This window comes from Chrysemys picta, chromosome 3 (genome assembly GCF_011386835.1).
Source record: "Chrysemys picta bellii isolate R12L10 chromosome 3, ASM1138683v2, whole genome shotgun sequence".
Classification (NCBI taxonomy): Eukaryota; Metazoa; Chordata; order Testudines; family Emydidae; genus Chrysemys; species Chrysemys picta.
In genome coordinates, this window is record NC_088793.1 from 195967655 (window position 1) to 195991749 (window position 24095).

Here is a 24095-nt window from a genome sequence, read left to right on the forward strand (position 1 = left end):
TTTGCTCAATATCACGGCCAGCAACAGAACATAGATCTCCTGAGACCAAATCCACTCTCCTATCCACTGGGCAACACTGCCAAAGAGTAACACACTGAATGAATTAGAAGCTAATGCAGTCTTTGGAGCGCATGCATAATATAGTCCAGACACAATATATTGCTAAGTAAGTGGATAGCCACAGTCTGTGCTAGCTGAAGTACTCAGGGGGTCTTTAATTGCAGCCTCCCTGAGAGATCACTGCAGTAATTGAATCAGGAGGTGACAGAGGCATCTACAAGAATAGTGAGATCAGGCAGAAAGGTCACAATTGCCTTGACACAAGCCAAATAGGGGGAAAACACCACTTTTGGCCACTGTGACTTTCTGGATAGCCAAAAAGCAGCTAAGATCCTCATTAGTCACCTGAGGCCTGATTCTCATTTAAACTTTACATCAACCTGGCAGTGTAAAGGGGTCTTATAGTGGGTGCACATGTAATTCAGGAGGACCAGGCTGCTAGAATCTGAACGCTAAGCATAGGCAAGAACATCCTCAGAAGAAGCAATGCAACAGAAAGGACAAAGCACTGTACAAGCAATAAAAAGAAAAAAAGCAAGGCAGGGTTGAGAAATAAAACAAATACAAATCCCTAATGATACACACAATAAAAATAAATCAGTTACTCTGAGTTGTTATTTTTTTCATTTACTATCCATTAGGTTTTCTTACATTCCAAAGAGGAGACTTCCATGTGAGACAGAAGACAAATTACTAACATTCCCTAAGTGCTCCAGAGAGCTGCCTTTCCTCTGATTCATTTTTGTACAGGGACAGCTCAAACTTTAAGTTCTCATTCAGGTTTTAGCTCCTGTGATATTTTTTCAGTCACAATGAAATCGTAGCAGCATCATTAATGAAGAGAAAACATGGACAAAGCACATGTAAAAGCCATAACCACAGACAGCCTTATTCTTCCCTCACTTATGGAGATATACCTATCAAATCTCATAGAACCGGAAGGGACCTTGAAAAGTCATCGAGTCCAGGCCCCCTGCCTTCACTAGCAAGACCAAGTACTGATTTTGCCCCAGATCCCTAAGTGGCCCCCTCAAGGATTGAACGCACAACCATGGGTTTAAGGAGGCCAATGCTCAAACCACTGAGCTATCCCTCCCCTCTTACATTAGTGTAAATCATTTCCTTCTTGAAGTCAGTGTTTGGTGCTATAAAACTAGTTTTAATGACTGGAGACAGAAACAGCAGAAATGTGGAAACAACCAATTCTCAATATTACAAAGTTAGGCTCCTGTCGTACAAACACATTTTTGCATGTTCTAATCTTTGCTACTAGGAGTAGTTCCACTGATTTCAAAAGTTAAGCACATGCATAAGTATTTGCAGGGTTGGAGCCTTGATATGTAGTTGATCTTGAAAGAAAGTTAACGTTTTAGTTTTTGCTGTGGCATAGCAAGAAGATGCCAACTGCTGTCTTTTTACTGCCCAATTTATGAAAGTCAGAAGGCAACTAATGACTGCACATACCTGTGGGGAAATATTCGCTCATTTTCTTCTTGAAAATTTTGTAGTCGACCTCCAAAAAGACGCAGAAGATGACACGATCCATCTGTAAGAAACAATTATTCACAGTGAAACTAGAGTAATAATAAATGTTAAGAATAATATTTAATAACAGCACAGAAATGTTTGAACTGACATTTTGTATGCCAGTTAAGTGGGAAAACATTGTGTTTTGTGTTTACTGTATGAGCTGTATTGTAATATTCAAAACACCATTTTTAACTGCAGTTCACTACTGTGTTCTTTGTTAAATGCCTATTGTTTATGCAAACCACCTCTGAGAATGGTATAAATGTGCTCTGGTATTCCAGCTGGAAGAGTCACACAAGGGGTATCTAGCAGGAGTATAATAGAATAAATGGGTAAGCAAAGAGCTCTTTATTCAATCTTTGCCCAACAAACATATTTGCAAAACTGTTTAGCATTTTAGAATGGCTTGAAAAGCTTTCGTGTGGTTTTAATTTACATGAAACTATTTACTCGCTATATAATATAGCCAGAAATGCAACAAAAACAAAAGCTGTTTACAGAATAAGCAGCACACAGGGTAAATAAAACATTTAATATGCCATATAGTCAGTGAGGCCAAGCATATAAATGGCACCATAACACATAATGTGTGCAGCACCCGCCACCTTTTAAAAATAAATTGCCTGGGAGATCATTATATGTGAAAAGGTTTCTTTTAAAAAGGGAGAGAGAGAGAGAGACAGAGAGAGCGAGAGCAACAACTAAAGGCTGAAAAATTGCAGGAAGCTCAATTCAACCCTTGCTTATGTTTGCACCAGTCAGCGTGACCCAGGGCACAGAGCCCCAGCAGCAGAAAGGTCACCTACAACAGGGATGCAACACATGTATCCAACACATGTCCAGCCTACACCTAGCTAGCATTTCTGCAAAGCAAGTGTTGCTAGCCAGAAAGATCAGAGCAAAGAGGATCCAGCCTCTATGCTGACAAGTCCCCTATGGAGACCTCACCACAGTTTAAAGCTGCCCTCCTCCTCCTCCCCCTCTGACAGGTGCACACACTGCCTTCCCCTGATGGTGAATGGGGAGCTAGAGCCATTGTGCAGCTCAGGAACAACAAAGAACAGTCAACATGAAAAAACTCCTCCTAATCCTTACTGGAAAATCTTGGCCTTTCAGAAAAGCAGCTTCTTGGTAGAACTTAAGGGCCAGATCCTGTCCTCAAATACTCATAGACAACTCTCCTATCTCAGTGCAGAGAAATCCACTTTTCATTCCTCCACGTATCATAGAATCATAGAATATCAGAGTTGGAAGGGACCTCAAGAGGTCATCTAGTCCAACCCCCTGCTCAAAGCAGGACCAATTCCCAGCTAAATCATCCCAGCCAGGGCTTTGTCAAGCCGGGCCTTAAAAACCTCCAAGGAAGGAGACTCCACCACCTCCCTAGGTAACGCATTCCAGTGTTTCACCACCCTCCTAGTGAAATAGTTTTTCCTGATATCCAACCTGGACCTCCCCCACTGCAACTTGAGACCATTGCTCCTTGTTCTGTCGTCTGCCACCACTGAGAACAGCCGAGCTCCATCCTCTTTGGAACCCCCCTTCAGGTAGTTGAAGGCTGCTATCAAATCCCCCCTCATTCTTCTCTTCTGGAGACTAAACAATCCCAGTTCCCTCAGCCTCTCCTCATAAGTCATGTGCTCCAGACCCCTAATCATTTTTGTTGCCCTCCGCTGGACTCTTTCCAATTTTTCCACATCCTTCTTGTAGTGTGGGGCCCAAAACTGGACACAGTATTCCAGATGAGGCCTCACCAATGTCGAATAAAGGGGAACGATCACGTCCCTCGATCTGCTGGCAATGCCCCTACTTATACAGCCCAAAATGCCGTTAGCCTTCTTGGCAACAAGAGCACACTGTTGATTCATATCCAGCTTCTCGTCCACTGTGACCCCTAGGTCCTTTTCTGCAGAAGTGCTACCTAGCCATTCGGTCCCTAGTCTGTAGCAGTGCATGGGATTCTTCCGTCCTAAGTGCAGGACTCTGCGCTTGTCCTTGTTGAACCTCATCAGATTTTTTTCGGCCCAATCTTCTAATTTGTCTAGGTCCCTCTGTATCCGATCCCTACCCTCTAGTGTATCTACCACGCCTCCTAGTTTAGTGTCATCTGCAAACTTGCTGAGAGTGCAGTCCACACCATCCTCCAGATCATTAATAAAGATATTAAACAAAACCGGCCCCAGGACCGACCCTTGGGGCACTCCGCTTGAAACCGGCTGCCAACTAGACATGGAGCCATTGATCACTACCCGTTGAGCCCGACGATCTAGCCAGCTTTCTATCCACCTTACAGTCCATTCATCCAGCCCATACGTCTTTAACTTGGCGGCAAGAATACTGTGGGAGACCGTGTCAAAAGCTTTGCTAAAGTCAAGGAATAACACATCCACTGCTTTCCCCTCATCCACAGAGCCAGTTATCTCATCATAGAAGGCAATTAGGTTAGTCAGGCACGACTTCCCCTTCGTGAATCCATGCTGACTGTTCCTGATCACTTTCCTCTCCTCTAAATGTTTCATAATTGATTCCTTGAGGACCTGCTCCATGATTTTTCCAGGGACTGAGGTGAGGCTGACTGGCCTGTAGTTCCCCGGATCCTCCTTCTTCCCTTTTTTAAGGATGGGCACTACATTAGCCTTTTTCCAGTCATCTGGGACCTCCCCGATCGCCATGAGTTTTCAAAAATAATGGCTAATGGCTCTGCAATCTCACCCGCCAACTCCTTTAGCACCCTCGGATGCAGCGCATCCGGCCCCATGGACTTGTGCACGTCCAGTTTTTCTAAATAGTCCCGAACCACTTCTTTCTCCACAGAGGGTTGGTCACCTTCTCCCCATGCTGTACTGCCCAGTGCAGCAGTCTGGGAGCTGACCTTGTTCGTGAACACAGAGGCAAAAAAATCATTGAGTACATTAGCTTTTTCCACATCCTCGGTCACTAGGTTGCCTCCCTCATTCAGTAAGGGGCCCACACTTTCCTTGATTTTCTTCTTGTTGCTAACATACCTGAAGAAACCCTTCTTGTTACTCTTAACATCTCTTGCTAACTGCAACTCCAAGTGTGATTTGGCCTTCCTGATTTCACTCCTGCACGCCTGAGCAATATTTTTATACTCCTCCCTGGTCATTTGTCCAATCTTCCACTTCTTGTAAGCTTCTTTTTTGCGTTTAAGATCAGCAAGGATTTCACTGTTTAGCCAAGCTGGTCGCCTGCCATATTTACTATTCTTTCTACACATCGGGATGGTTTGTTCCTGCAACCTCAATAAGGATTCTTTAAAATACAGCCAGCTCTCCTGGACCCCTTTGCCCTTCATGTTATTCTCCCAGGGGATCCTGCCCATCTGTTCCCTGAGGGAGTCAAAGTCTGCTTTTCTGAAGTCCAGGGTCCGTATTCTGCTGCTCTCCTTTCTTCCTTGTGTCAGGATCCTGAACTCGACCATCTCATGGTCACTGCCTCCCAGGTTCCCATCCACTTTTGCTTCCCCTACTAGTTCTTCTCTGTTTGTGAGTAGCAGGTAGAGCAAAATCTATTTACCCTGGAGTGAAAGTGCCAAAAAAATGATGGAAGAACATTATGCTGGACAGTGGTCAGGGCCGGCTCCAGGCACAAGCTTAACATGCAGGTGCTTGGGGCGGCCAAGGGAGAGAGGTGGCACCTGCGGCAATTCGGGGACGGCAGGTCTCTCACTCCTTCTAGGAGCGAAGGACCTGCCGCCGAACTGCCGCCACTGATCGCGGCTTTTATTTATTTTTTTTCCCAATTGCTGCCGCCGATCGCGATCACGGCTTTTTTTTTTTTTTTTTAGCTTGGGTTGGCAGAAAAGCTGGAGCCGGCCCTGACAGTGGTAATGTGAATCTTTGCATCAGAATGAATCACAGCCCTTATTCAAGTCAATGTGCAAACCACTCGAAGGCTCAACGGAAGGTGCAATGAAGCCCCTTTAAGTAATGAGACAGCTGGAAACGGGTGGCTAGCAACCAAGGCCCTTGGCTGCATGGAGAGGCCTGATCAGAGCTAACCTAGGTAGATTAGCATGGATTTCCTTGATGGAAAGCACAGGGCTAGGACGCTGGTTTTGTAGGCTGCGCATGTTATAGTCAAAAGCCTGGAGAAACCTGTGAGCGGGACTCTGACAGGAAGCAGAGAGTCAGAGCTTCTTGAGCACAGAGTGTGCTGGGGAGGCACAATAGAGCATTTCTGAGCAAGGAAACTGCCTGCTATTGTTTGTTTCTATTGTATTCAGAGAAACAGGACTTGGTGCACAAGCTTTGTAAATAAACAAGATTACACCAGAGAAATACTTGATTTGTATCATCAGTTTCTCCTAATGGAAACAATCCTGAAGGGACTGAATATTAGCCAACTGCTCAGGTCAAAGGGGCAATGATGCAATGTTTAAAATGGAAGGCCACAATCCAGCAAACAGTTACATAGGTGCTTTGCTTTATCCATGGGAGTAGTTCCACTGAAGTTAATGGGGCTACTCACAAGTGCAAAGTGAAGGGGGTGTGTTTGCAGGATCGGTGCTTTACGCTTCATTTCCTTAATTTATATTGATTGTAAAAGTTGATTTCCCCAGTGATCGTCAGGCTAGCCTACATCATCATATTCGACCTTCACCTCCTGGGCTTATTGGACCAGGTACTCAGGTCATACCCATCACTATAGTATCCAAGGACGGTGATAGTCAGTCTAACAAGGCCCTGCGTCTACAAGCACTTATCAATCAGAGAATTAATTTTAGTCATGCACACAGAAGTCTATGGTGGTCTCCGTGTGTCTAGTCTGTTATACAATCCACATACATCACAATATTTTATTTTAATTTGGCCTTAGTATATGCTCGCTCTCTATTTTTTTTTTCTGTACACAGGTTGACACCCTTAAAATATTCCATGAATTTGAAGGATTCTTGTGTTTCTAATGTAATGCTCTCAAAATAAGGCATCTCTCTGAAAATGGCAGTATCTTTCAAACTGGTGGAACGTTTCCAGTGTCCTCACTGTACATACTCTATTTATAAACCTGTTCAATTTCTTCTCAGTGTGTGAAAAAAGTGTCCTGTTTTTAAGTATGCATAAAAATGCTGTGATGACAGCTCAAATCCTGTGTTTATCTGATTGAATGGCATGTGTTGGCAGATAGTAAATCTGAAATTAAACCAAATTTTAGCATCCTGCCAGTCACTGAATATTTGATCTGACATACCCAGCTAAAATAATTTGAAATTAGCTATGGAAAGTAACCCTTGTCCTCACCACTTCCATTCCAACCACATCAAGTAAAGGTTTAATCCAGCATAAAATCACTTGGCTGCTGACTCACAAAAGCTCAGCAGGACTTTTGGGACCTGCATTTGAGTTTGCTACTCCTTATTCTAAAGGGCAAATCTCCTCTCTTGAGACTGTGGAATGCCAACTTGATTAGATATTTCATGCTACCCCTTCACTGAGGGAAGAGAAATAATATTGAGGGACTCTACTCGGTACGCTCAGGGAATCTCCAATGTCTTATTGCAGGTGCTAGCTCTTCCACAGCTGAATGAATACCACTCAATTGAGGAAAGGGTTTAAAGGGGTTGTAACTTGAGGGTATTCAGGCTCATCCTTGATTGACAGCTCTGTTCTGAAGGCTCATCTTGGATGCACCCTTCCCCTCTCAGAGCTTGATTAAATTCTGCTCCTTGCACAGCTGTGAATAGGTGGATCAAAGAATCCCCAAATTAGGAGCCCTGCATCACAGGAGGCAGGGAGTTAAATTGCATGAGTCGTTTGCTTACCAGGCAGCTTTACTGATTTTTTCCCCTTGAGAACCTATCCTACTTGACAGGCACCATTTAAGGTTGAGAGGCATACCTGTCTTCAGGTTTGGTTAGCTGCACCTGATGCATGATCTACAGCCTTCTAGGCCCTGTGTTACTTAGAAGACTGAAGCTGTTTTACACTGGACTGAATCCTGAGCCAGACATTAAGACCAGGTACTTTATTAGAAGGACACAGTGAACTTAAAAAAATCACACTGAAAATGTTTAACGGACTATGGCTACATATAACACCTAAGATGATCATAACTTGAAGCTGGTGAGGAGGAATACTGTATCCTATTTTGTTAGTTTTGTTTCCAATGTGAATTTGAAAGCACTTTGTGTCTAGTGAGTTTCACCGTCTGCTTGATGGTCCCTGTCTCATGAGCTTGCAATGATAACTTCTTTCTGATGCACTGCTCTGAGGAGAGCTCACATGCATGCTCTTTCCTGGCCCCTGCAAGAAAGTGTTTAGCAGTAACACAACTGCTGATTCCCAGCTTGGTGCTAAGCAAGGGATCTGTGTTTCCCTGGACTCCCACACAGGGCCAGGAAGAAGCAAGAGCCTGGGGCAGCCAGAACCCCCTTCTTCCCTCTCCAGGACCTGCAATTGTCAGGTAGCAATAGGATCTGGGGTGGGCAGAAGGGTTCTTTTCTTACCAGACCTTTTCTGCAGGTCTAAGGAAGGCATTTGTTTAGGGTTGCCAACTTTGTAATATTTAAAAAACGGACACTCCAGCAGGAGTGCCGGAACCTCCCCTTCCCCACCCCTTCCTCCTGAAGACCTGCCTCACCCCAGCCCTGCTTCTTCCCCCAAGGCCCCATTCCTGCCCTGCCCCTTCCCCCTGAAGCCCCGCCCCCATTCGTTCCTCTTTTCCCCTCTCTCTGTCACTCACTGCTTTTCCCCTCACGTCCCCCCTTCCTGCGTGGGTCAGGAGGGACTTGCCTGGAAAGCCGGGGCTGAGAGCTGCAGCCACCTGAAGCAGATAGGAGGTAGCCCTGGCTGAGTAGGGGCTGGCATGGGTGATGACTCGGTGCCTCCCACCCGCAGTAACTGGACTTTGAGTGTCCCGGTCAGTAGATCTGACTGGTCACTGTCAGGTCACCTTTCTGACTGGACTTTCCAGTCAAAAACTGGGCACCTGGCCACCTTACATTTATTTCACTCAGGTCTATTTATTAATCATGGCCTCTAGTCACAACATTATTTGTAACTGTCTCTGGTGGTATGGTGTCAGTCAACACCAGCATTAATCTGATATTTTCTTTGGGGTATTGCAGAATTGTACATGTATATCCAACCCCCTTTTCATGCACAGTTTTAAAGAGAGCGCTCTGTGCATTTAGTGTCTATATTTAGTATTATTTATATTATGGTAGTGTCTTGAGGCTCGAACAAAATCAGGTCCCATTGTACACTGTACATACACACAAAAATAATCTCTGCCCCAAAGAATTTACAGTCTTAATATACAAGAGACACAAAGGCTGAGAGAAAAGAAGGATTATTATCCCCATTTTACAGATGTGGAACTGAGATACAGAGACAGGAAGTAACTACCCATGGTCACAAAGGAAGAGCTGGAAACTGACCAGAGATCTTCTGATTCCCAGTCTAGTGCTTTACTCAGAAGGCTATTCTTCCCCGTGTTCTAGTGACATTAGAACATGAAATGTAGTCTGGCCACTTGGAATCATAGAAGTGTAGCACTGGAAGGGACCTCGCTAAGTCATCTAGTCCAGTCCTTTGCACTAAGGCAGGACTATGTATTGCCTGGACCATCCCTGACAAGTGCGTATCTAACCTGTTCTTAAAAATCTTCCATGAGTGAGATTCCACAGCCTCCCTAGGTAATTTGTTCCACTGATAACTACCCTCACAGTTAGGAATACAGCAGCCTGACTGCTGAGCAACACATTTCACCCATTCCACTGAACACAGAGTTGAGGTTACGGGTACTATGGCCATTTTCAAAGCCCTTCCTGGCATTGGTCCTGACTACCTGAGAGATTGGCACTTACTCTATTTATTTGTCTTAGGCCTGGTCCACACTAACCCCCGACTTCGAACTAAGGTACACAAATTCAGCTACGTTATTAACGTAGCTGAATTCGAAGTACCTTAGTTCGAACTTACCACGGGTCCAGATGTGGCAGGCAGGCTCCCCCGTTGATGCCGCGTACTCCTCTCGCCAAGCTGGAGTACCGGCGTCGACAGCGAGCACTTCCGGGATCGATCTGGGATCGATTTATCGCGTCTAGACAAGATGCGATAAATCGATCCCAGAAGATCGATTGCTTACCGCCGGACCCGGAGGTAAGTGTAGACCTACCCTTAGGTACTTAACTGGCCCCCATTATTGCAATAGCTGAGCTCCTCGCAATCTTCAAAGTATTCAGGCTCACAACAGCTCTATGAGGTAGGGAAGTGTTGTTATCCCCATTTCACAGCTGGGGAACTGAGGCACAGAGAGGCTAAGTGACTTGCCCAGATTCACATGGGAAGTCTGTGGCAGAGCAGGGAATTGAACGCAGGGTCTCTCAAGTTCAAATGTAGTGCTATTACCACTGGCTCATTCTTCCTCTCTGGGACCATGATTTCCCATGACACCTGCATTCCATGGAAAGAATGCTACTGCTGACCAACAGAGCTATGCTTGTGACCACGGGCAGCAGAAACTTCACAGAAGTAGCACCAAGAATACAGAACTCACTGGCTGAAGAAAGAAGAATGACCACAAGCCTAACTGCATTCAACATTAAATGCAACATCCACATGTTCACGAGGCTTTCCCACAATGGCACCCTCTTCCTCACAGATTAATAAAGAAATAAAACCACACCTCAAACTGCTTAGAGCCTGCTACATGGTGGCAGTCATGGAGGTCGAGAGAGCACATGCATGTGTGAGCATAATCCTCTTATAACGTATGGGAAGAGCTCAGCTATTAAGGTGATGAGGGCTATTTAAGTAGTTAGATACATTCTAAATTGTAGAACATCCAGTTTTAATCTCAGCTATCGTGCTCTGGCCTCCAGCCGATCATTTCTCTGTCTCAGTTTCCCCATCTGAGAAATGGGGATAATAATATTTACTTGCCTTTCTAAAAGAGTATGTCTACATAGCAAAAGCTGTGCATGGACTAGTCTACTTTCAGCTAGCACTGGTAACAACAGCAGTGAAGATGGCACAGTGCAGGGCTCAGAGCGGGCTAGTGAGCCAAGTATGTACCCAGGGTCCATGCTGGGTTTGAGCATTGAGGCCTATGCTATGCTTTCTTCACAGTTGTTACCTGAGCTCGCTGGATTAAAACTAGCCTGGGTATGTATTGTCAGTTATTAGACAGTAGACTGGACAACAAAAAAGAAGGGGTTTCTTAAAGGAAGGACTTAATGAAATGAGGACTTGCACACTGCACCACACTTCAGAATCAACGTGTATATTTGGCCAAGACTAGAACCATTGATTCACACTCCTTTTCCAAAATTGAATGGATCAAGGTCTAGATCTGAACCATATCCTCGGTTGGTCCTGTGGGTCAAACTCTGCCTCTTGTTTTGTTATTGATTTGTACCTAGGAACAGCCAGTATTTGTGTTTCAGTAAGGGCCATCTCATGTCTTTCTGTCTGTTTGCTCCTGTACTCATGATATCATGGTTACAACCACAGAACTGCTCTTGGACAGAACTTCACTCAGGTGTTGATGGCCAAACACAAGGGTTCTGCACCAGGAGCGCTGAAAGCTGCCGACAAATGTGTATGTGGTGGGGCCCACCTAGGGTGACCAGATGTCCCGATTTTATAGGGACAGTCCTGATTTTCACACTTGCTGTCTGGTCACCCTACGCCCACCAGCACCCAACAATGGCCCATTCTGCACCTACTCCACCTCTTCCCCTGAGGCTCTGCCCCCTGCTCACTCCTCTCTGACTCCTCCCCCCTCCACTTGCCCTTAAGGCAAGTAAAAAGTGACAGAGCCCAGCCCTCCCGCCCCCATTCTGATGCCCCTGTTGTGCATCCCTTAAGTCCTTAAAATAGGATTTAAGTGGTGCATAGGCATCATGCTGACCCTCAATATAGGGGTGAATTTGACTATTGATGAACAGTGTGCAACTTTCCATAATGAAACTCACCTGCTTTCAGGTTTCATTACAAACCTGAAATCCAAGCCCAGGTTTACTAAGGTTCACAAACCTTTCGAGCAAAAGTGTATTGCGTTTCAGGCAAACCAGGGACAGGTAAGTTTCAGGCAAACACAGGTCAATGCCTGGGTCACCCTTCAACGCTCTTGCTTTCTACACAAATATTTATGCTTTCAAAGCAAAACGTATTGGTTTTGTGGTTCAACGTTTTGAGTTTGGGGGTTCTTTGAACCTGAACCTCAAAGCAAAATTGTGGGTAAGAACCCATATTCCATCCCTCCTGCCAGGGTGGAACTGCAGAATTTGCATTGCTCTAATAATGGTATACATTTAGCACAATCACTTCACCCCAGGAGCAAATAGCTGTAGAAGACGAGCTGTGAGGAAGTAACTTCTTATTTAAGACAAAAACACCTACAAAGCAATATTATTAGTGGTCTGATATTGTAGTTTACTTTTCACTCCAGGCAGAATAAAATTCATAATTAAGAGACCAAAGGCAAAACAATCACCTGACATTTATTATGAATTTAAAAGATTAATTCAAACAACAGCATTTAGATAGTGTCTAAACTTCACAATAATCTGTACCCCTAAGAGGATATGCAATGGTGAGGCACTAAGCCATGAAATCAAGATAAATGCAAAACATTGTTAAAACAGCCCTCACTGGCTGACCAGTAATCCTGAGGGCAGGAGTCCTTTTACCCAAATCACGTAAAGAACAAATTAACTCTCTTGTGGGTATCGCATATACCATCAACAATTATTCTGACATAAATTTACGGTACATTTTAAAGCAAATGAATAACACCCTCATTTTCCACTCGGGGTACTTTTTATCATAGATCTCAAACACGGTATGCAATACAATCTGATTAAATGTATAGTGTAACTCTGGCACGGCGTGGTGACATAACTTGCTCACAATCACCAAAAATGCTAACAGCAGAATAGCAGTAGAACCCAGGTCTCCTCAATCCCAATCCTATATTTTATCCCTTGAACCAAGCTGCTTCTGAAATAGGCCTTGAGATTCATGTACGAGGGGAACTGAAACATAAAAGACTAAATGTAGACCTGATATAAAGAGATCCAGTTTCACTTAATACCATCAATTTTTAATCTGGCACGTTATTTCAACGCATAATTTCATTGAGCAAATCCATTACAAATCCCTTCTCTAAATCAGACTGTTTGTCTTTACATTGGAAAGCGTGTTCCCCTCTAGAGAGCACATTGCATGTTTTCAGTATTTTCTCCTTCCCCCATTAACTGTACTCTATACTCAAGTGTATGTACAGCATTCTCTTCTGACGCCTAACTGTGCTGAGGTATTATTCACTTTATTTTTGTTAATGAATCATTTGTCATTCAACTACAGCAGCTTTCCAAACATTCAAAAGAAGCAATCTGGATTTCAAATAGAAATAGCTAAAAATCAAAATAATGGTAATTCCTGAGCAAATTTGCAAGTTGGCTGCGGTAAAAGCTTGCTTGTCCTAGCTATCTGTTACTGCATATGATCACAAGACTGAAACAAACAAGGAATTATAAAAAACCCAACTCCTCCTATTGTTTACCCTATGATCACTTCCAGTTTTTAAATATAACATACAAGGCAGGAACTACTTGCTGCAGTGGCCTTGCAGTGTGCATGCTGCAAAATACATGATAAATAGCATGTACTGCTAACAAAGACAGATTATAAACTCATTGGTTGTTAAAAGCACTGCATGTCTGCTCTTTCGGTTAAAAGTTGCTCCGTAACTGAAAGAAGAAACAAACCTGTAAAAGCTACCCAGTGTTTAAGGAAACATCTCAGTTTATTTATTCTGATGGCAACTGAAACTCATCAGTAAAGGGGCAAGATAGTACTTTAAAAATGCATTTGTTTTTACCAAAATATCCATCAATCTACAGAGTTCAGTTTTATGCCATACAAATATGATGACATAAGCGCCATTAATCGTTTTCAGCTTAATACCCACTGCCCCTTGAAGATGCATGTTTGGAATATCTGAAGACGACCTCCATTTTTCACTGCTACCAGTCATAGGGCCGCTGACACAGCCAAGATAATCCTGTATTCAGCGATCCTAGGGGAATGAATGGATTCTGATGAATGTAATTTGCTATCTCAATGACAAATGGCAAATGTGAAGAGAGGGTATGCATGCAAATATAACTGTGATAAATAAGGGCTTGTGAAGGATAGTACTCAGGAAGTATCTGGCAGACAGTTTTACAACAGCTATGCATTTCTCAGGAGATAAATCATCATCTTAAATTAAGTTATCATTATACCTTCATTGTGACTCTCCACTGGAGTAAGACTGCATCATGGCACAAAAATCAAGCAAAATTTTGTAATCAATGAGCTAACATTTAGCAGTATTCTCTTGTTTTAGGACATAAATTATTCAACACCACAAAGATTAAACACATTGTAGATAATTGGGCCTACGTTTTCAAAAGTGACTGCTGCTTTTGAGTTCCTCAGAGTTTTTGGATGGATCTCAATTTGACGCAACTTAAAGCGATCTGATATTCAGAACAAACAGAGCACCCACACTCTGATAATCAGGCACCATGTTGGACATCCAACAGTTGAAGCATCCAAAATCACTAGCTACTTTTGAAACTTTTGGTGGTTTTAGTATTTTACAAGCTGTTGTAATGTTGAGTAACACTTTGCAATGCTGAATGAGATAGTTTCTTCTCTGCGTGTATTGTCAAAAGGCCAACATGAGATACAGCATCACTTGTCAAGAACCAGAGCTCTGTATTTATTACCTAGGATCAAATTCAAAGAATGCTTGGGGGCATATAGAAATGTATCTCTGTTCTACCTCTTTGTATGAGTCCGTTTACAGCTGTTGCAAGATCCTGGAATCTCTAATGGATACTAAATAAAAAAAGTCCATTGTCCCATGGCCCATGTTTTGCAGGAGGTCAGACAAGAGTATCACAATGAGTCCTTCTGGCCATAAAAATGTATGACTTTGTGAATCTTTTTTTTTTTAATCAAATATCTGTTTTAATGTCTGACGTATAGAAATATAGATCAGATTGGGAGCCTTTTATCAATTCTCCAGGATGTTCCTTGTGTTATGTCTCCAAAAATCCCTCTTTCATTACATTTCCATCTTGATGTGAAATTCTATTTTTTTTTTTTTTTTGTTATTGGAAAATGCTTCACATTCTATTCAAATTGTAATTGTAGAAACAGACAGCCCCAAGGAATACAGATAAGAAAATAACAAGACTTATTGTACATAGGATTTGCAGAAAAAGCAAAGATGCAACAGAATCTGGAAGGAGCATGTGTCTTGTTCAGTTGAATCACCTTGTTGATAAGTCATTGCAGACAAGAGGTGAAATAGAAATGGGAGATTCCCCATTGTCTTCAGTGGGGTCAGGATATCAACCAGGTTGTTTTGTTTTGTTTTTTTGGAGGGTATAACAATTTCTCACTTGCACACTTCTTGTTACTCAAAGAAGTAACTGAAAACCCCCATCTAAACCAAAGCACTGATAAATTTTGCTGCATGTCTATCCACTCCCTTCAGACTCAAAGAGAATTATTACATGTTTTCATTGATCTGACTGTATAAAATTACAACTGTGTGTAAACTTAACAATATATGGAGATTAACCTCCTTTCAGAAATTCAACACAACGGTGGCACTCCAACATAGTGCAACTGAAGATATTTTTTGGGGGGGTGGGTCTCACATGAATATACATTATTATTTTAAAAATGCAACATTTATATTTACACATTTGGGTCCCCATCCTGCAAAGCTGGTTCATAACTTTAATTATGTAAGTAGCGGATGGGACTACTTACATGTGTAAAGTTATAAAACATACCGTCATCTATGCAACAATATACACCGCTACCTCGATATAATACGAATTCGGATATAACGCGGTAAAGCAGTGCTCCATGGGGGCGAGGCTGTGCACTCCAGTGGGTTAAAGCAAGTTTAATACAACATGGTTTCACCTATAACGCGGTAAGATTTTTTGGCTCCCGAGGACAGCGTTATATCGAGGTAGAGGTGTATGTAATTCGATTTTTAAAATCCATTTTAGGCCAAATAAAACTGACACTATCCTTTTCTAAGGATCTCATGTTGAGTTATTGCCATAGCTTATTTAATCATTCTAATCTTCATCCTGCATTTAACTAGCATTCAGATTTGGGTCTGACATCAATGGAAAGACTCCCATTGACTTCACTGGGTTTTGGATCAATGATATTATGCCCTAACTATCCTAGCAAGAAGACAATGATACATCCAAAATAGCATTTTTGACTCAGAGTATATCTGGGTAGCCAAAAATTCAGTAAGTGGCAAAAAAATACACATTCAGTGATGGAGTGATAATTTACTAGGATAAGCTGAGTTATGTCACCATCACTCCATTTGCAACCTTCCATTGCGTATTTCACTGCCATGCTCCATGGCCCTCTCTGCCCTCTTTCTCTTTCACTTGATTAAGATCATCTCTAGAGTTAATGCTGATATGAGAAATGAATAATTACTCTGTCGTGATAATTAAGAAGTACATGCCTGCTACTAATGTTATAAATACATTAAATACATAATAAATGCATTACAGTTATAAAGCTCTCTCTCAAATATTTTGTTGTTCGTTGTTAGGTAGAAATACATCTTTCTGAAAATCTCTATACAAGAACAGGCACCACAGAGCACAACTCACCAGCAGCCACGAAGCCAGTGCCCGCATTAGAACCCACACTGAACCCTATGCATGTCAATATTACCGTATCTCCCGCCTTGAAAGAAAATGTATCACCAATTTAGCTATCACTTGCAGAATTCATTTACAGATCAAATTAAACACATTAACATGAGCCTTTAAAGACCATTTCTAAAGGACAAAAGCTGATTTGCTCAAAATACCAGTCCCTATCCCATCTCTTTCATCCTAACGCGAGAGCTAATCTTTGTGATCAGAAAAAGAAGGGCCAGGAAGAGTAGGCGGCTAAGAATGATTTGCAGCACTACTGGAAGTGACTCCACTATTCCTGGGATATACAAAACAGCCTTTCTGTCTCAATGAAGAAGGTCAGTACAGGATCCTTTACTTAACAACTGCCATGGAAACTAAGCACTATTATTAAAACATTTTATCTTCCTCTGTCCTACCAGGCAATTCTCCCTTCTTTTTGTACAAGATGGTTTTACATGGAAGTAACTGCATCCAGTATTTGATTAAGACATCGGTGTCATTAGGAGAAAAGAATAAACTTTCACCCTGCTGAGGTGTTACAAAGAATTGTAGAATGACGAGTTACAGTGCTCTACCAGCAATCCCCAACTCGTAGTGCCAGCAGTCCCATCTCTCTGCACCACCAACTAGCACAAGGACCACCAATCCTATCTCTCTCCACCACTTCTAACAAGCAAGACCAGTAATCCCCAGCTCTTCTACAACATCCAGTTACAAGACTGATTAGGGTTTGGCATATGATCATGGATTATGACTTGGCCAAACTGTCCCCATGTTAAAGATTATTAAGCAAGCTTGATATAAATTGACAGACATCTTCCATAGAGGATATTGCAACTTTAATATACTTCGTTCTAAAATCTCTGCTAGGATATAAATGTCAACTGTATGCCAACATTTTTTATAAGGATTGTGACGGGGAGGGGAAGAGAACCATCTCTAAGGAATTAGTATCAAATTAATTAATAGATGGTAATAGAATGACAGCTTTCCAAAAATAGCAGATGTTCCAGCATTTTATTGAGTCTTGCTGCATAACCTTTGGTACAGTAATTCCATAATATGCATCTTCTAGACCTAATTCTGCTTCATAACTGGAATGCCAAAGATGGCTGTTACCGATTTCTGCTACAGGTCACAGCAAAGAAGCAGCAAAGGCAAATAGGCATTGATTAACATTTATTAGAGGGGAAAAGAAAACACCTCATTTGCATTTGTGCTATATACTGCTAACAGTCCATCTAGTTACTCACCATCAAGATAGAAGAGGTTCATATTACAAGGATGTTGTTCATGTGCAATTGACAACATTAGCACAATTTATATCAACTGCCCAAATGCACTGATGTGTACAAAATTCTCAAAGCTATTTATTGTCAAACTGTCAATACTAAATGCACAAAAATGTCACTGTCATTAATTCATGAAATAAAGTAGGTTTGCACAGCACTCTGAAAATGTAAAAGCACTTTGAACAGCAAGGGCTAACCATTATTATTTTTACTTGTGTGAAATTACTATATAAACCATAAACCACTATCACCTCTTGTGGAAAGTTCCTTTGGGCCAGAGCCAAATCCCAGTATATGGCACTTCTGATAAAATACAATATCAGTCAATGGTTCTATTTTGATTTCAGCTGAAAATTCTCTTTAAGACATTCACTGCAATGTTCTTCACAATATGTATTAGGTAAAATGTACTTCATGGCTTTGCAATGATATACAGACATTTATGAAAATAAGCCAATGTTTTATTTCATTTTTCTCATGTGTCTGACACCTCAGAATGGTTTCTCCTTCACCACAGTTAACCCTGATGCTATAGGCTGTGTGTGAAACACACTGTGGCCTAGTGGCCAAAGCACTGCAGTGGGACGCCAGACACCTCTGTTCTATTCCTGGCTGGGTGATCTTAGACAAGTAATTTCTTTTCTCTGTGCCTCAGTTTCCCCATATGTACAGCATTTTGAGATCTGCTGCCAAAAAGCACTATTTAAGAGTTACCTTGGTATTATTATTACTACTACTATATATTCTCATTCTACAGCCACCAAGTTTCTCTCTGCTTTCCCCTTCTCTGATCAGCCAACTTGTCTTCTGTTCCTTATGTCTGGATGACCGAGCATACTGGCATAAATGTGGATCTTTCTCCTGGTGTGAGAGCCCAGAGGCGGTTCACACAAGATTGCATTTTCAAAAGGCTCCCTTATCTGTACCTACAATATTTATGAGAACATGCATTTGCACAGCACTTGAAAAAAAAATCTACTTGTGAAGGGTGAGTAGGAAACTTTACCTAAGTTACCAAATTCTGCAGAATTCAGAATCATTTAATCATCAGTTATATTTTTGGCCTATATAGTTTCATTAGTAACCTTTTAAATGTGAACAAAAGCATACCAGGGCAATGTTTACTTCCGGAGTGCCTGCAACTATGTAGCCACTATGTGCTAGAGAGGATGCATGAATGTAATCCCTTAACAGGGCCGGCTCTGGCTTTTTTGCTGCCCCAGGCAAAAAAGCCTCCCGCCGCCCCCCGCCACTGGCGGGGAGCGCGGCAGGGGACGGCGCCGAGCCCAGCCGCGGCTCCGCTCTCCCCAGCAGCCAGAGCACCGGGGGGGGGGGGGGGAGTGAGGGCGGACAGCCCGGCTGGGGCTCCGCTCTCCCCGGCGGCCAGAGCGCCGGGGGGAAGGTGGCGAGCCTGCTGCGCTTCCGCTCTCCCTGGCGGCCGGAACACCGGGAGGAGGGCGGCGAGCCTGGCCACGGCTCCGCTCTCCCGGACCAGCCGGAGCGCCGGGGGAGGGTGGCGAGCCTGGCCAGGGCCCCGCTCTCCCGGACCAGCCGGAGTGCCGGGGGAGGGTGGCGAGTCTGCTGCGGTTCCGCTCTCCCCGGCAGCCGGAGCGCCGCGGGGAGGGCGGCGAGCCCAGTCGCGGCCCCGCTCTCGGGCCGGAGCACCGCGCCGCCCCGCCCCCCTCCAGGTGCCGCCCCAAGCACATGCTTGGTGGGCTGGTGCCTGGAGCCGGCCCTGTCCCTTAAGCAGTTTAAGTAAAGATAGTTAAGTGTGGCTCTGTCACCCCAAGCACCAGCTATCTGAGCTGCAGTGCTAGTAAATGTCCTTTTAACTCCAAACATCTGAACTATTTGGCTATCATGTCTCCCTACATTGTCCTATGCTGCCATCCATGGGTTCATCACACTTGTGAAGAAAGTATAAAATAACCAGAAACTGACAAAACTAACATTTTCATGCCTTGATTAGAGAACAGGAGAATGATGAGTTACAGCAGGATTGACAGGCCACCAGCAGATTCCAGACCTAGTATTTGTAGAGGCTTTGACTCTCTAGCTGGGGAATAGTCTGTCTGTGTCATAACTCTCCAAATCAGAGAACATTTTATGCCTTGTTAGTATTTGGTTAAACACACTCTCTTCCATAGTGTGAATTCATCTGGGTGGGTTTAATCTACCCAAGAACATTTAAAATAAATGATCTCGTTCATATGTAGGGATAAGACTAACATTTATAGCTCATAAGCTTATTTATTCAGCATAATATTTTTATTCTTAGACTAAGAGAGAAGGAAAATGGAGAGGGGAAATATCTGACAGGTGTAACAACAAGCTGCTTGAAAGAGAAAATACATTGGAATTTTTTTTTAAATTATGTTTGAACTGACTTACAGCAGATGAAACATTTTACTATGCTTATAAGTTTATTAACCACTTTGGGGGAGCTAAACGGCATATCTTCTCCACGGGTTAAACATAGCAAGATCATCAGTCAGATTCTAGAAATGAGCAGCTCTACAGGACTAGCGCACAATTCACCACAGCCGGGAATCTGTGCTCATGAAAGGCCTTAGGGCTGGTAAAGGAGGAATGTTCCAGGCACGTCACACATGAGGTGAATTGCTGGGACTGTGTCGGAGGCTTGCTCAGAACCTGCTCTGAGGTCTGGTCTACACTAGAAAATCAGGTGTGAAAAATCCTCACCCCTGGGCGGCATACTTAAACTGACCTATGTCTCCATGTACAGGGCTAGGTTGACAGAAGAATTCTTCCATTGACCCAACTATTGCCTCTCGGGAAGGTGGATTATCTACGTGACAAGAGAATCCCTCCAAATCGGCATAGGTAGAGTCTACAATGAAGTACTACAGTGGCACTTGAAGTGTAGACAAACCCTTACTGTGCCTCTAAAGCACTCAGTATTTCATGGTCACTGAAATGTAAAATGACTTAATTTTAGCTAGAAACAAAAAGGGAAAAAATACAGGGGTTTGGCTGTTGTGGATGAAACACAATGGCTCACATCCTCAGCTGGCGTAAAATAGCATAGCTCAATTGCCCTAAATAGAGCAAGCCCAACTGACACCAGCCAAGGATCTCTTCCCAGCCAGTCAGCTCCATGCAAGTGAAGTGCATATTCAGTAATTCTCTGCTAAAAATCCATATGGCACATTCAGTATTCAGCATATAGGTTACTAACTGGTATTGGAACCAAATTAATTATTTGGATTTATACGACACCACCCAAAGCTTTACAGCCTGATGGAATTTTCAAATATCATCGCCTGCAAACATTTTTAATGAAGTAATCCAGCCTAAAATAACCCACCCATATCGCAAAAGAAGCAACCAGATACTACTCAACATCTCCTCAGTAATTCCTGCCAATCTTCAGTTTTCAGTGACTGAAATACCTGACAAAACAGATGGAACTAAACAGGTAATTTTTGGCATTTTCCGCATTAAACACTAAATACCTGAACACTTAAAATACTTATGCACATAAGTAACTTTACTCATGTTAGTAATTATTTGACTTCAAGTAAAGTTACTTATGTGCATAAGTGTCTGCAAGGTCAGTGCCTAAGTGATTATTTCAACTGACATAACTTGGCAACAAATATCAATTTTTAATATCCTAGGTGCAAACTAGCACCTGAAACATGTCAAAATCTCTAAAAAAACAAATCAGTTTTGTTGTCTTTTAAAAATATCGGCTCCCTGGCTCCTGCTCAAAGTGGAGTGATGGCATCCAGTTAAATTATAACCCTCTAAAAAAGAGAATTTAGAATAGAAATGATAGAAGTCCTAGAACTGTAACATTGCAGATGTGGGACTACAACAGATCTAATCTTTCAAGGAATGTTATGCTTGTGGTTTGAACTGCGTCTTGCTGCACCATGAGATGATGCTTTCTTGGGGGCAGAAGTATTTTTATTATCTTCTCATTTTGGTACAGAGTGAATAGGTACCTTCTGTCTAGCTAGGAACGACCTTGTCTATTAATAAAAAGATCTGGTTGGACTGATGAATGATATAGCTCCTAGGGGAATAATACAACTTTCATCTATCTGTGGCACTGTATGTGTGTTACTGTCACACACTCAGTACAACCCCAAGCATTGAAAAATCATGAGACTGGCTTACAAAGCATGAGATTTTACAAAAATAATAAATGTTGAGTTATTATTTGCTTTCTGGTTTGTGAGCCTTTAGAGTGCACTCCGGACACATTTTCAAGCTTTTGACTGCAACCAGGGCCATCCCTGGGGGAGGTGCGGGGCCCAGGACAAATCAGCCCCCACCGGCTTGGGGGACCCGCTCTGCATCAGCGGCTGGGCCAGCAGGACAGATCTGGCCTGGTGCTGGGCCGCCTGCTGCTGCTGGCAGTTGCTGGCGCCCACCGCGGGGCTATTGTTGGCCATAGCGCCACGGCGGCTCGGAGCTCCGGCTGGGGGGGGAGACTTGCTGCACCGAAATGCGGGCAGCCGAGCCAGGCGCTGTCTCTTCTAATTGCCAACAAGATGGCAGGCCCTGAGGAAGTGACGAATTCATCTTCCGGCAGTGGCGCTGGAACATTTTAAATAGTGGGAGTGCTGAAAGCCAGCCTCTTTACCTCTGTCCCTCCCGCACAGAGCTGAGGCCGGCAGCCAGGACCCCAGGCGTGGGGCGGCAACAGAGCCATGGTGTCGCAGGATGGCAGCCGGGACCCTGGGCATGGGTCCACAGCAGAGCCCTGGGCACGCAGGGTCGACAGCCGAGACCCCAGGCGTGCAGGGCTAGCAGCCGAGACCCTGGGCATGGGGCTGGCAGCTGGGAGCCTGTGGGTGCTGCAGCCCGCACCCCTAGTTTCTGCACCTATGTCTTCTGGGACCGACCGCGCCGGCCAATCGCACCAGCCCATGGGATCCCCTAAAGCACAGGGCCCAGAGCAGTCACCTCAATTCACCCTACCCAAGGGATGGCTCTGGCTGCAGCCTTGAGGATAGATTTAAAAAAAAAAATCTGAGACTCTCAGCTAATCATATGCTTCTGGCAGCTGGGGCTTTAAAAACATCAGCTATAATGAGAGTTGGCAGCAGAATATGCTGTACATTGCACATTTCACAACTCAAGCAGGAGAAAAGAGATGCAGCAGTTCTGGGAGAAAGCAAATATTTATCTGAAACTGACAAATAACATAGCTATGTATTCTCAAATTCTCTCTGGCCACAGTCCATTTCCACTGAACTCAATGGGGACCCTTCCATTGACTTGAATGGGATTTGGATCAGGCCCTCTCTGAGACTTCTCACACACCTTTGGTACCATTCACAAAGGGTAAACAATAAAGGCCCAGTTTTTCTCCCAGCAATGTGTGTGGACATCTCCACACTGCTATCCTGAAAGGGGAAATGTCAATTCTGTAGCACATTCCCCTTCCCCGTCCCTCCCTCACAGATGCCACTTCATGGACCCCCTTCCCATCCCCTCACACAAACCCACGGAAGGGATTCAGTGGGTTTCTGGGGGTGGTACTGTAGATGGAATGAGGAGGTTGATCAGAGGATGGTCTAGTCTCTGTTGGACTGTTTCCCACTCTGCTTCAGGATTTCCAAATGGAGATCTGGGCAGGAAGTAATGTGACTTGGAGCTCCATTGCTGCCCCTCTGGATTCCTTCTAGCGCTGCCATTAAGCAGCAGTGAGACGACTGCACCAATGAGCATGAGGTTCTTGTTGCAGCTCTGCTGCCAGGAGAGTGGGCCCAGCAGAGCAGCCGTTATCCCTGTGGGATGGCTCAGTCCCAAAATCCACAAAACAGGCCTGCAAAATCTGCAGCTTTCATAACCCTTCCTGCATCCAGGGGAGGGTGCCAGGAAAACGCTGCAAGGGGACCCTTACCAAATCTTTTCTTTTCCGTTAGCCTATCCTCCCCACCAGGAGATTTTCCTAAAGAGATCACCAGCCGACGTATTAGTAACAGGTCTACCAAAAAAGTGACACCTTCAATAATATTCTCCACTGTAAAGTCCATTGGCAGTATGTTGCAGGGTTTGCAAGTCCATTTTTCTGGATGTTTGGTAGGAAAGCACTGCAAACAGGACTCCAGCAATAAATTTCAGTATCCAAAATGCTAGCTTTACCATGAACAGCACAGCCACAGACAGATTTTGAAGTCTGCTACTAAACGAATTTTGGCAACAGAAAGAAGTTATTAAGAAAAACTTTCATTCACAGGAACTGAAATGTGTTCTCTAGTGAAATGAGACGAGTCTGTAAATCGTTGTGGGTTTTTTTCCACCCAGTTCTTAAGATTTAAAACCGTATTCTTTCATTTTATTCATGTTGTGTTTATTTAAAAGGTTCAATCTGCCTTAAGTCAGAGCAATTTTGAATGCAAAATGGTTTTTATCTTTCTTTTATGTGCTGTTTTTTCATGCAGCCGGGATAGAGTGGCTCATCAAAAGAAAGCAGGGCGGACTGAATTTTATCTCACTATTATTGTGATATAGCTGCA

At 43.5% G+C, this 24095-nt stretch overlaps 1 protein-coding gene across 15 annotated transcripts in view; it reads right to left on the reverse strand.

The window, feature by feature from the left end:
- Window positions 1-24095, reverse strand: part of MACROD2 (mono-ADP ribosylhydrolase 2) — a 1307214-nt gene that overhangs the window by 107831 nt on the left and 1175288 nt on the right. For all 15 annotated transcript variants that reach the window (XM_042847036.2, XM_042847039.2, XM_042847056.2 and 12 more), the window contains one exon: window positions 1525-1606. In XM_042847036.2, the coding sequence (XP_042702970.2) occupies window positions 1525-1606 (82 nt within the window). The remainder of the gene's footprint in view (window positions 1-1524; window positions 1607-24095) is intronic.